This window comes from Crinia signifera, chromosome 5 (assembly GCF_055691185.1).
Source record: "Crinia signifera chromosome 5, ASM5569118v1, whole genome shotgun sequence".
Classification (NCBI taxonomy): Eukaryota; Metazoa; Chordata; class Amphibia; order Anura; family Myobatrachidae; genus Crinia; species Crinia signifera.
In genome coordinates, this window is record NC_139221.1 from 1,466,068 (window position 1) to 1,480,825 (window position 14,758).

General features: G+C 47.9%; 1 protein-coding gene across 1 annotated transcript in view; it reads left to right on the top strand.

Moving 5' to 3' along the window:
• The window catches only part of LOC146079844 (uncharacterized), a 267,124-nt gene that overhangs the window by 170,985 nt on the left and 81,381 nt on the right, over positions 1-14,758 (top strand). Inside the window, exons 9-11 of the mRNA XM_083186483.1 lie at positions 7,020-7,262; positions 7,338-7,436; positions 13,248-13,441. Of these exons, the coding sequence (XP_083042609.1) occupies positions 7,020-7,262; positions 7,338-7,436; positions 13,248-13,441 (536 nt within the window). The remainder of the gene's footprint in view (positions 1-7,019; positions 7,263-7,337; positions 7,437-13,247; positions 13,442-14,758) is intronic.

Sequence of the window (14,758 nt, forward strand, 5' to 3'; positions counted from 1 at the left end):
AACCATCAGGGAGGTACACGCAGCAAGTTGGCTATGCGGGAGGTATCCCAGATTTTCAATTGGGCGGAGCAGAACGTGCCGGCCCTATCAGCTATATTCATCCCTGGGGTGAAGAATGTCGAGGCCGATTTCTTGAGCAGGAAGGAACTGCTAGACGGGGAATGGATGCTGAATCCACAAGTGTTCCATCAGATTACAGCTCGATGGGGGACACCGGAGGTGGATTTAATGGCGTCCAGGTTCAACCATCAGGTCCCCAGGTTCTTTGCCAGGTCGAGGGATCCCTCGGCATCGGCTGTGGACACAATGACAGTTCCCTGGAAAGGGAACCTGGCATACATTTTCCCACCATTTCCGATGATTGCAAGGGTTCTGAAGAGAATCAGGTCCCAGGGAATTCCGGTAATTCTAATAGCACCAGAATGGCCAAGGAGGTCTTGGTATTCGAGTGTTCGAAAACTGTCAGTGGAATCGTGGCGTCTACCTCTACGGCCAGACTTACTAAGCCAAGGACCGTTCTTCCATCAGGATTTAGCTCGGCTAGCTTTGACGGCTTGGCTATTGAAACCGCCATTTTAAAGAATAAAGGTTTCTCAGAAGCTGTGGTGAATACCATGATTAAGGCTAGGAAGTCGGTGTCTTCGGCCAACTACTATAGGGTCTGGAAGACGTATATTAGGTGGTGTGAGCGGCAGAAGTCTCATACGTCAAAGTTCCGACTTTCAAAGTTACTTGAATTTCTACAGGATGGATTTTCTTCTGGACTCAGTCTCCAGTCTCTTAAAGTGCAGATTTCTGCATTGTCCATCTTCTTTCAGAAGAGAGTGGCTTTGCTACCAGAGGTGCAAACTTTTCTTCAGGGAGTTTCCAGATTGAAACCACCATACAAACAACCAGTGGCACCCTGGGATTTGTCTTTGGTTTTGGAGTGTCTTCAAAGGCCTCCATTTGAGCCATTAAGGTCGGCTTGGAAAATGATCTTTTTATTGGCTGTTTCCTCTGCAAAGAGGGTTTCGGAGTTGGGAGCTTTATCTTGTAAGTCTCCTTTCCTTATTTTGCATGATGATAGGGCTATTCTTAGAACAGTCCCCCAATTTTTGCCAAAAGTTGTTTCAGCGTTTCATTTGAATCAGGAGATTGTTCTGCCTGTGTTTCAACCCCCAGAGGGTTCTAAGAAAAGGGACAAATTGAGGAATTTGGATGTGGTTCGCGCACTGCGCATTTATGTGGACAGAGTTAAAGGTTTTCGTAAGACGGATTCCTTGTTTGTCTTGTATGATGTACACAAGATAGGTTGGCCTGCTTCTAAACAGACAATAGCCAGGTGGTTGAGATCGGTTATTGCATTTGCATATACTAAGGTTGGTAGGCCGGTTCCGGCCAGGATAAATGCACATACCACCAGGTCTGTTGCTACCTCTTGGGCGGTTCGCCATGGGGCTACAGCTGAGCAAGTTTGCATGGCCGCCACTTGGTCATCTGTTCACACTTTTGCCAAATTCTACAGGTTCCACGAGTTCGCGTTGGAGGACGCATCATTCGGGCGAGCAGTGATGAGAGCTGCAGATCTGAGCGTACCCTCCCAAAGGACCGGCTCTTGAACGTCCCAATGTGAAGCTGTGTCACCAGGACCATTGAAAGAGAAAAAGGGATTTTTGTAAGAACTTACCGTTCGAATCCCTTTCTCTGATATGGTCCTGGTGACACAGCGATCCCTCCCTTATGCTCAGTAAGTATGCCAGTATTCATGATGCATCATGTTGTTATTGGTAAAATTGATGTTTGTGCATATAATATGTTCAGGCGTTTGTACTGAGTTGATGTATTCCAGTGGCTTTGACAAATAAACTGAGGATTCTGGGATGCGGTGGGAGGAGCCTACCTCTCAAAAGCTTTGGTATAGGTGCCTGGCTCCTGCCGACCCTCCTACATCCCAATGTGAAGCTGTGTCACCAGGACCATATCAGAGAAAGGGATTCGAACGGTAAGTTCTTACAAAAATCCCTTTTTATTTAACATGGCTGACGAGTGCACTTCTGTTGCTGGGGAGGAGGGAGCGAGGGACATGTTCTATTGCAAAAAGTGTAATGCTATATTAACATGTGAACAAGGGGACCAGGGGGAATTGTGCCTTTCCTGTGACTGTTCCCTGTGGGTCGCGGGCCCTGAGGTAGCTGAACCAGCATGGGTTGTGGCTTTAGGAAGGTCCATGAATGCCTTAACAGAGGCTTTAAACAGGCAGAAATATTCCTTGTTAGGATCTCCTGGCCATATACATTCATCTCTGACTTCTGGGGGGTCTGTTACCCCAGCGCAGGGCGACCCCATTTTACTGCAAGCTATGCACAAAATGACATCCCTTATGGAGCAGTTTACCAAGTCCTCTGAGGATGTTGGTCATAGGCACTCTTTTTCTACGCCCCCTCTTTTGAGGTTTTTTTTAAGAAGAGTCGCAAGGACCCTGTTTCCTTTCCTTCAGATGAAGGTATGGTTTCTTTACTGGGGGAAGCAGGAAAATCCCCAGATAAGAGATTGTTAATGTCTAAGAAATATGCTAATATGTATCCTATGCCGGAGGACCATATTAAGATATGAGAAAATATTCCTTTGGTTGATGCATCTGTGGCCAAATTATCTAAATCCACAGCCTTACCAGTGCAAGGTGGCACGGCTTTTAAGGACCAAGTGGATAAAAAAGGCAGAAGGTTGTCTCAAGGTAATTTTTGAAGGTGTTGGTTTCACGCTGCGTCCCATTATTGCTTCGGCTTGGGTGGCAAAAGCAATGATCAAGTGGGCGGAGACTTTAAGCAGTCAGCTCCAGCATGATGCGGAGGCCTACTCATTAGCTAAGTTGAGATGTGCTGCTGAGTACATCTGTGAGACTGGTGAGGAAGACGCAAAAATGGCGTCTAAGGTTTCTGTAACCTCAGTCACAGCCAGACGAGCACTTTGGCTAAAGGCATGGGAAGCGGATAGTGAATCCAAAAAGTCCCTGGAAACTTTGCCCTACAAGGGGGAGTTACTCTTTGGGTCCAAACTAGAGGACATTATAAAACAGGCTACGGGGGAAAGAGCACATTTCTCCCAACTACAGCTTAGGCCACAGTTTCTAAATTTGGAGTTTTTAAACCGTCCTTTCGCTCCTCCTTTCGGGGTGGAGCGTCTAACCGAGGACAGGCATGGCGAGGTAGATTCCAGCCCAGTAGAGGAAGGACTCCCAAGTCCAAGTTTGGAGTCTTTGCAAAGAAACATGCAACAAAAGGTAAGTATAAGTCCTCTTCATGATGGGGCGGAGGCTCCCCGTTCTGGGATCAGAGTGGGGGGGTCACCTCCTGTAGTTTCGTGACAGGTGGAAAGAGACCACCGGGGATCCCTGGGTTTATTCCATTGTTTCCGAAGGTTACCTGATAAATCTCAGGGACATCCCCCCACACAGATTTCTCCCTACTACATTACCACATCCTTGAGGTCCGCACTCCTGGGAGCAGCTTTATCTCTTAAGGAGAAAGGGGTGGTGGTCCCGGTACCTCAGGAGGAGAGAAAGAAGGGATTTTATTCAATCCTTTTCTTAATACCCAAACCGGACGGGTCTTTCATACCTATTCTAAATTTGAAATCTTTAAATCTTCATCTTTGGGTGAATCATTTTCGCATGGAGTCTCTGCGCTCAGTGCTATTAAGCATAGAGCCGGGAGAGTTTCTGGAATCAGTGGATATTCAGGATGCGTACCTCCATGTACCCATTTACAAGGAACATCATTCCCTACTCCGGTTTGCAAAAGGAGAGAACCATTGGCAGTTTCAGGCTCTGCAGTTTGGTCTGGCAACGGCCCCGAGGGTGTTCAAAAAAGTAATGGCAGTCATGGCTGCAGCCCTCAGACTGAAAGGAATAATAATTATACCTTATCTGGACAACCTTTTATTCAAGGAGGAGTCAGCGGAGAAGCTTCAGGAACATCTGAGCATCGCAACACAATTCTTACGAGATATGGGGTGGGTGCTAAATCTACCCAAGTCTCATTTGACACCCACAAAGAGGCTGCAATTTCTAGGGGTGATTTTGGACACGCACCTTCACAGGGTGTTCCTACCAGAACCCAAGGCAGTGGAAATTCATCAAATGGTTTTGAGTATTTTACAAGCACCTGCACCTACGGTGTGGCAAGGAGTATGGTTGCTTGGGAAAATGGTGGCAACGCTCGAGACTCTTCAGTTTGCCAGAGTCCATTCAAGGATTTTTCAATGGAACATCCTGTCATGTTGGTCGGGAAACGCAAAGACCATGAAACAGGAAAGGTTGCTTCTGTCTCAGGAGTCGAGGGAATCCCTGATCTGGTGGAGAGATGTGGAGATTTTGCAGCTGGGACGTTCCCTTAGCTCCTAGGATTGGCTGGTCATCACAACCGATGCCAGTCTCAGGGGTTGGGGAGCGGTGGTTCTTCATCTCTGGCTACAGGGCCTCTGGTCAAGGGAAGAATCCGGCCTTCCCATCAATATTCTGGAACTTCGGGCAGTCTGGAATGCGTTGCTACAGGCGGAGGAGTTCCTGAAAGGATCACCATTACGGGTACAGTCTGACAATGCCACAACGGTGGCTTACCTGAATCATCAGGGCGGGACCCGCAGCATGATGGCAATGAAGGAAGTATCACGGATCTTCACTTGGGCAGAGATCAACGTTCCTGTGTTGTCGGCTATCTTCATTCCAGGGATCAGGAATGTGGAAGCGGACTTCCTCAGCAGGGAGACACTGCTCGAGGGGGAATGGTCACTTCATCAGGAAGTGTTTCAGGAGATTGTGGACCGCTGGGGTCTACCAGAGATAGACTTGATGGCGACAAGGAGCAACTCTTAGGTACCGAGATTTTGTGCTCGACCAAAGGATCCAACAGCTTGGGCTGTTGCGTGGATGCCATGACAGTTCCTTGGAGTTTTCACATGGTTTACATATTCCCTCCGTTTCCCATGATCCCGTGGGTATTGAAGAAAGTGAAGGGCCAGGGTTTGCAGACTATTCTAATAGCACCGGATTGGCCCAGGAGGTCGTGGTACTCCGACATACTGAGATTGTCGACGGACTCTTGGTGGCTTCCTCTTCGACCGGTTTTGCTAAAGCAAGGGCCGTTTCTACACCCGGACCTAGTTCATCTCAATTTGACGGCGTGGATTATGAAATCTCCTTATTAAAGAAGGGGTTTTCAGATGAGGTTATACAGACCATGCTTAGGGTTTGTAAGCCTGTGTCTGCAGCCAATTACCATCGGGTCTGGAAGATATATATTAGGTGGTGTGAACGTCAAAAAGTTCACATGTCTAGGTTCAAAATTTCAAGACTTTTGGATTTAGTGCAAAATGGTTTCTCTGCCGGACTCAGTCTACAGTCTTTGAAAGTTCAAATATCTGCATTGTCAATCTTCTTTCAAAGGAGGGTGGCTTTGTTACCAGAAGTTCAGATTTTCTTACAGGGCATAACTAGACTTAAACCCCCTTACAGGCAGCCGGTAGAGCCTTGGGATTTGTCTGTGGTTCTGTCAGTTTGAACTTAAATACTGTATGTTTCTTGGAAACTGACGTTTTTGTTGGCCATTGTCTCGGCTAGGCGTGTGTCAGAGTTTGGTGCCTTGTCCTGCAAGTCACCATTTTTGATTTTTCATGATGATAGGGCTGTGCTTCGAACAGTACCAAAATTCCTACCTAAAGTAGTGTCTTCATTTCATTTAAACCAGGACATGTGTTTCCCCCCCCTGAAGGGGTAAGAAATAGGGACAAATTAAAGAAATTGGACGTGGTTCGCGCCTTGCGAATTTACGTGGATAGGGTAAAGGACATTAGAAAATCTGATTTGGTTTTGTATGATGTGCATAAGATTGGTGGCCTGCTTCTAAGCAGACTTTTGCCCATTGGTTGAAGTCAACAATTGCCTTTGCCTACTGTAAAGCAGGTAGGCCTGTTCCTTCACAGATAAATGCACATACCACCAGGTTGGTATGTGCATGGGGCTACGGCGGAGCAGCTGTGTAAGGCTGCCAGCTGGTCCTCTGTTCACACCTTTACCAAATTTTACAGGTTTCATGAGTTCGCGTCGGAGGACGCTTCATTTGGACGGGCATTGATGAGAACTGTCAGTCTGAGCGTACCCTCCCAAAGGACCGGCTCATGAATGTCCCATCGTAAACTGTGTCACCGGACTGGACGAAAGAGAAAAGGGGATTTCTGTAAGAACTTATTGTTCGAACCCTTTTCTCTGAGTCCAGTCCGGTGACACAGCGATCCCTCCCTTACGCTTAGTAAGTTATCCGTTCATGTGTTGTCATGTTATGGTGCTGTGAGTTTGCATATAAGATGTTCAGGCGTTGTATTGAGTTTTGTATCCTAGTGTTCTCTTGAAGTTGAACTGAGGCATTGTGGGATGCAGAAGGGAGGAGCCTGCTCCCAAAGACTTGACACATAGGTGCCTGGCTCCTGCGGACCCTCCTACATCCCATCATGGAGCTGTGTCACCGGACTGGACTCAGAGAAAGGGGTTCGAACGGTAAGTTCTTACAAAAATCCCCTTTTAATAATAAAGGAATTACATTTTAAAAAAATGCAATTTTAAAACCAAATTGTATGTAAGTGACTAAACAACACCGTCCATTATATCATGATATATTGACCTATGGGTCTGTGTGACCTTTCGGTAGGAAGTGTTCGATTCCCGCCATTGCCCTATCTGTGTGGCGTTTGGATGTTCTTCCCATGCTTGCGTCGGTTTCCTCAGGCTACTTCGGTTTCCTCTCCCAATCCCAAAAAATAGGTTAATTGGCTCCCAACAAACATTACCCTAGAATGTCTGTGTGTGCGTGTACATGTGGTAGGGAATATAGATTGTAAGCTTCACTGGGGCAGGGACTGATGTGAATGGTCCAATACTCTCTGCACTGCGGAATATGTGTGCGCTATATATATAACTGCATACAACAGGTTTCACTGACCTTATAGAATGATAAATGAGCTGATGTCTTCCTGTCCCTGTACAGCCCCTAACATGCAGTATTCGGGCTCACTGTCCGGCCTCACCCCAGATCTGGCGGAGATGATTATAGACTATATGATCAGGGAAAGAGCTCTGCGCCCCAAAACTCTGGATCTATTTACCGGCTGCCCTGTCCGCAGGATCACGCTAAACTGCTATCAGTACTGCACAAATGATCTGATCAGACATCTCCGTGGCTTCCCAGGCCTTCGGACCCTCAGCCTCAGCTCCTGCAATCTAATCACAGGTGCGGATATGTAAATGATATATAGAAAAGCATTGTATCCAGTGTAAGTCCTGACATGCCGTATTCTGTTCTCAGATCAGGGTCTCTGTATTGTACAAAAGATGCGCAAGTTACAGCACCTGAATCTCAGTGCCTGCAGGAACCTGACTGACTCGTGTCTGTTCCACCTCCGAGGTGAGCACGCGCTAACTACCATGTCTCCCACCTCCGAGGTGAGCACGCGCTAACTACCATGTCTCCCACCTCCGAGGTGAGCACGCGCTAACTACCATGTCTCCCACCTCCGAGGTGAGCACGCGCTAACTACCATGTCTCCCACCTCCGAGGTGAGCACGCGCTAACTACCATGTCTCCCACCTCCAAGGTGAGCACGGGCTAACTACTATGTCTCCCACCTCCGAGGTGAGCATGCACTAACTACCATGTCTCCCACCTCCGAGGTGAGCATGCGCTAACTACCATGTCTCCCACCTCCGAGGTGAGCATGCGCTAACTACCATGTCTCCCACCTCCGAGGTGAGCATGCGCTAACTACCATGTCTCCCACCTCCGAGGTGATCACGCGCTAACTACCATGTCTCCCACCTCCGAGGTGAGCACGCGCTAACTACCATGTCTCCCACCTCCGAGGTGAGCATGCGCTAACTACCATGTCTCCCACCTCCAAGGTGAGCATGCACTAACTACCATGTCTCCCACCTCCGAGGTGAGCATGCGCTAACTACCATGTCTCCCACCTCTGAGGTGAGCACGCGCTAACTACCATGTCTCCCACCTCCGAGGTGAGCACGCGCTAACTACCATGTCTCCCACCTCCGAGGTGAGCATGCGCTAACTACCATGTCTCCCACCTCCGAGGTGAGCACAATTTAACTACCATGTCTCCCACCTCCAAGGTGAGCACAATCTAACTACCATGTCTGTTTCACCTCCGAAGGTCTCCCACCTTCTGACTATGTATTTCTGTGTATGCACAGCACTATGCCGGATATCTGTGTATGCACAGCGCTCTCCCGGATATCTGCGTATGCACAGCGCTCTGCCGGACATCTGCGTATTCACCGCACTATGCCGGATATCTGTGTATGCACAGCGCTCTCCCGGATATCTGCGTATGCACAGCGCTCTGCCGGACATCTATGTATTCACAGCACTATGCCGGATATCTGCGTATGCACAGCGCTCTCCCGGATATCTGCGTATGCACAGCGCTCTGCCGGACATCTATGTATTCACAGCGCTCTCCCGGATATCTGCGTATGCACAGCGCTCTGCCAGATCTATTTATGCACAGTGCTCTGCAAAATATGTGTCGCTCCTGCACTCCGCCTCATTTATATTGGTCACCACTGCGCTCCGCTTGACTTATATAGTTCACCACTGCACTCCACCTGACTTATATAGGTCACCACTGCACTCCACCTGACTTATATAGGTCACCACTGCACTCCACCTGACTTATATAGGTCACCACTGCACTCCACCTGACTTATATAGGTCACCACTGCACTCCACCTGACTTATATAGGTCACCACTGCACTCCACCTGACTTATATAGGTCACCACTGTACTCCACCTGACTTATATAGGTCACCACTGTACTCCACCTGACTTATATAGGTCACCACTGCACTCCACCTGACTTATATAGGTCACCACTGCACTCCACCTGACTTATATAGGTCACCACTGCGCTCATTAGGGGGCACATGCATGGGGTGGTTTGGCAAGTAGCTACTATAAGGAGGGGGTAAATCCCTAAAGGGTTAAAGTATAAAGAAAAGAAAAGTAGCGCTAGTACACCAATGAGTAATTAAATGATAACATTTTATTATGCACTTGAAATAAAATCATACTAGTTAAAAACAACAATGTGAGGCCACTGGCATCTGTAAATGCTGATAAATGAAGAGCATCCGTTCCTATTATAATATCGGGGATTCTTGAAAAAATATGTACAGTCTCTGTTGAGCCCTCTGTATAGAGATGGTATAGATACCAATGACATCCACCTGGGGAATTGATCCAATTTTAGGATGACATTGCAGCTGTCTCCTCCAGGGTGGTGGTAGGTAGAACAGAGTCTCACTTGTTGGTAATAAGATGACTGTGAATAGTCCCCACATCTGCGACTGGTCCGAATGCAATAAAGTGCAAGATGGCAATGGCAGGATGATGGGCCTCAAACTCCTTACACGTTTCATTGTCATACAGGACAGCTTTTTCAAAGGTATGTACTCATTGGTATACTAACGCTACTTTTCTTTTTACACCACTGCGCTCTGCCTGACTTATATAGGTCACCACTGCGCTCCGCCTAATTTATATAGGTCACCACTGCGCTCCGCCTGATTTATATAGGTCACCACTGAGCTCCGCCTGATTTATATAGGTCACCACTGCACATTGCCTGATTTATATAGGTTGCCACTGTGCTCCGCCTAATTTATATAGGTCACCACTGCGCTCCGCCTGATTTATATAGGTCACCACTAAGCTCCGCCTGATTTATATAGGTCACCACTAAGCTCCGCCTCATTTATATAGGTCACCACTGCACATTGCCTGATTTATATAGGTTGCCACTGTGCTCTGCCTGATTTATATAGGTCACCACTGTGCTCTGCCTGTCTTATATAGGTCTCCACTGTGCTCTGCCTGTCTTATATAGGTCACCACTGCACTCTGCCTGATTAATATTGGTCGCCACTGCACTCCGCCTGATATTATATAGGTCGCCACTGTATTCTGCCTGCTTTATATAGGTCACCACTGCGCTCTGCCTGATTTATATAGGTCACCACTGTGCTCTGCCTGAATAATATAGGTCACCAATGTGCTCTGCCTGAATAATATAGGTCGCCACTGCACTCCGCCTGATATTATATAGGTTACCACTGCATTCTGCCTGCTTTATATAGGTCACCACTGCAGTCCGCTTAACTTATATAGGTCACCACTGCGCTCTGCCTGATTTATATAGGTCACCACTGTGCTCTGCCTGAATAATATAGGTCACCACTGTGCTCTGCCTGAATAATATAGGTCACCAATGTGCTCTGCCTGAATAATATAGGTCGTCACTGCACTCCGCCTGATTTTTATAGGTCACCACTGCGCTTCGCCTGATTTACATAGGTCACCACTGCGCTCCGCCTCATTTATATATGTCACCACTGCGCTCCGCCTGACACATAGGTCACCACTGTGCTCCACCTGCTTTATATAGGTCGTCACTGCGCTCCCCCTGATTTATTTAGGTCACCACTGCGCTCCGCCTGACTTATATGGGTCGCCACAGTGATCCACCTGATTTATATTGGTCACCACTGCACTCTGCCTGAATGATATATGTCACAACTATGCTCCGCCTGATTTATATAGGTCGCCACTGCACTCCCCCTCATTTATATAGGTCACCACTGCGCTCCGCCTCATTTATATAGGTCACCGCTGCGCTCCGCCTGAATAGTATGTCACAACTGTGCTCCGCCTGATTTATATAGGTCGCCACTGCGCTCCCCCTCATTTATGTAGGTCACCACTGCGCTCCGCCTCATTTATATAGGTCACCACTGCGCTCCGCCTGACATATAGGTCACCACTGTGCTCCACCTGATTTATATAGGTCGCCACTGTGCTCTGCATCATTTATATAGGTCGTCACTGCGCTCCGTCTGATTTATTTAGGTCAACACTGCGCCCCACCTGACTTATATGGGTCGCCACTGTGCTCCACCTGATTTATATAGGTCACCACTGCACTCTGCCTTAATAATATATGTCACAACTGCGCTCCGCCTGATTTATATAGGTCGCCACTGTGCTCAGCCTGAATAATATAGGTCACCACTGCACTCTGCCTCATTTATATAGGTCGTCACTGCGCTCCTCTCATTTATATAGGTCACCCCTGCGCTCCGCCTCATTTATATAGGTCACCACTGCGCTCTGCCTGACTTATATAGGTCACCACTGCACTATGCCTGATTTATATAGGTCGTCACTGCGCTCCGCCTGATTTATACAGGTCACCACTACGCTCCGCCTGATTTATATAGGTCGCCACTGCGCTCCCCCTCATTTATATAGGTCACCACTGTGCTCCGCCTGAATAATCTGGGTCACCACTGCACTCTGCCTGGTTTATATAGGTCACCACTGCTCTCCGCCTCATTTATATAGGTCGCCACTGCGCTCTGCCTGACTTATATAGGTCACCACTGCACTACGCCTTATTTATATAGGTCGTCACTGCGCTCCCCCTCATTTATATAGGTCACCACTGCGCTCCGCCTCATTTATATAGGTCACCACTGCGCTCTGCCTGGTTTATATAGGTCACCACTGCACTACGCCTTATTTATATAGGTTGTCACTGCGCTCCCCCTCATTTATATAGGTCACCACTGCGCTCCGCCTCATTTATATAGGTCACCACTGCGCTCCGCCTGACTTATATAGGTCACCACTGCACTACGCCTGATTTATTTAGGTCGCCACTGCGCTCCGCCTGATTTATATAGGTCGTCACTGCGCTCCGCCTGATTTATACAGGTCACCACTACGCTCCACATGATTTATATAGGTCACCACTGCGCTCCGCCTGATTTATATAGGTCACCACTGCGCTCCGCCTGATTTATATAGGTCGTCCCTGCGCTCCGGCTGATTTATATAGGTCATCACTGTGCTCCGCCTGATTTATATAGGTCGCCACTGCGCTCCGCCTCATTTATGAGGTCACCACTGTGCTCCGCCTGATTTATTTAGGTCACCACTGCACTCCACATGATTTATATAGGTCACCACTGCACTCTGCCTGATTTATATAGGTCGCCACTGCGCTCCACATGATTTATATAGGTCGCCACTGCGCTCCGCCTGATTTATATAGGTCACCACTGCGCTCCGCCTGATTTATATAGGTCACCACTGCGCTCCTCCTGATTTATATAGGTCACCACTGCGCTCCACCTGATTTATATAGGTCACCACTGCGCTCCGCCTGATTTATATAGGTCACCACTGCGCTCCGCCTGATTTATATAGGTCACCTCTGCGCTCCGCCTGATTTATATAGGTCGCCACTGTGCTCCGCCTGATTTATATAGGTCACCACTGCGCTCCGCCTGATTTATATAGGTCACCACTGCGCTCCGCCTGATTTATATAGGTCTCCACTGCGCTCCGCCTGATTTATATAGGTCACCACTGCGCTCCGCCTGATTTATATAGGTCGCCACTGCGCTCCGCCTGATTTATATAGGTCGCCACTGCGCTCCGCCTGATTTATATAGGTCTCCACTGCGATCCACCTGATTTATATAGGTCGCCACTGCGCTCCACCTGATTTATATAGGTCGCCACTGCGCTCCGCCTGATTTATATAGGTCGCCACTGCGCTCCGCCTGATTTATATAGGTCGCCACTGCGCTCCGCCTGATTTATATAGGTCGCCACTGCGCTCCGCCTGATTTATATAGGTCACCACTGCGCTCCGCCTGATTTATATAGGTCACCACTGCGCTCCGCCTGATTTATATAGGTCTCCACTGCGCTCCGCCTGATTTATATAGGTCGCCACTGCGCTCCGCCTCATCTATGTGTTATTGTAATTAAGGAGCAATTTAAGCCTAATTTCTAAGCGATGTGACATAAAGCGCGGATCGCTCCGTATGTATGCCCTATAGCGATAGCACTGTCTGTCCTGCTCTGCACAGATCGCCCAGCACACATTGTGGGTGCATTGTTTGTGTGCCGCGATGTGTGCTTTAAGCACCTCGCTCAGCACAGGTGCGGCGTCGCCCCCTATGTATGGGGTTTTCTCTGTCCTCGCTGGCATTACTGTGCTGTATCTTACATATGTCTGACCTTCTCATTCACTTCTGTCATCATTGAGTTCTGTCTGATGTCTTAATTGTTCTAGCTTTGGTCTGATAACTGCGCCATCTTTAATTTTATCTGTTTCTCCATTACTTTAGGTTTAAATCACCTTTCACATCTTGTCTTGGATCAGACCAAAGTCAGCGATAATGGAATGAGCCATTTCCTGATGAATGCTTGTTATTCATTAACCCACCTGAGTATCAATCAGACAGCTGTTACTGAGTGCACACTCAGCCTGCTAGTGCACCGGACCCCTAATCTGAGAATGCTAAGTGTGAAACACACCCAGGTGAGGGCATCCTCCGATATATCATGGAAATGTTTCCTTATGAGTGGCCACATATAATATAAAGCTCCATTTGTTTTGTGCAGGTTTCAGTCCTTCTCCAATGGTAGGGTACTGCCAGGAAAGCTGTATTTATTTAGGTCCTCTCCATACAGGAGGGTCAGGCCTGTGCTTATTTCTGTTTCTGTATCTCAGACACTGCTGACCCATCAGGCAGGGACCAACGCTGAGCTGAGCATTATAGGAACGGTGATTCATCTCCTGCACTAGGCTTTGGTGCTGGGAGTAACACCACACATGTGGGTGGTGGGATCAGTGGTGTAACTGTAAATTTTGCTCCCCCCAGCCAAAATCGTTTCTGGCGCCCGCCCCCCTCCCCATAAAGCCCCTTACACTATAAAGCACACATCTTAATGCCCCTTACATTATATGCCACACACAGTAATGCCCCTTACACTTTACGCCACACACAGTTATGCCCCTTACACTTTATGCCACACACAGTAATGCCCCTTACACTTTACACCACACACCATAATGCCCCTTACACATTATGCCACACACGTAATGCCACTTAGGTTAGGCTGCGGTGGTGGGTGGGGGGGTCATTAGGGTTCTGCATTAGGTTGAGGGTAAATCTGTGTGTGTGTGTGTGTGTGTGTGTGTGTGTAGGAGGGGTTATTAGGGTTAATTTACCAGGGGGAAGGCTCTGCAGGGGGGTTGCTAGGATTATACACTAGGGACAGGGTTAGGGTATCAGTGATAGGTGCTATAGAGATATGTGAGAGAAGTAAGAATACACAACAGACCTATTTGCAGCACTCTATTTCAGACCGACAGGGGGAAATTTACTAAAGGGAATTTGTAAAGAAATAGGTGTATTTGTATCCAGAAATACACTTATTTTTGACATTTACTATCCCGAAAATACGGCAATTCGTATCCGTATTGATGTGCTATCAATACGAATACGAATTGCTGTATTTTCGGGATAGTAAATGTCAAAAATAAGTTTATTTCTGGATACAAATACACCTATTTTTTTTACAAATTTCCTCCCCCACAGTATCAGGTGGTGTGCCCCCTTCTCCTCAATTTACTGAATGAATTTCATCTGTCTCCTCCTTAGGGCTGGGCACCACATGCTGTCGCTGGCCCAGTCTTCCTCCTAATCAAGGCCCTTATGCCTGAGCTCTGTTTCATTTTATAAAACTCTGTACGAACTGCCTCTCCCTCCGGCATCTCCCTCTGCCTCCGTACCGCCGCTGCCATTGCGCAGCTCCCACTACTCACCCGGGTCACCCCTGCACAGGGGCGGAT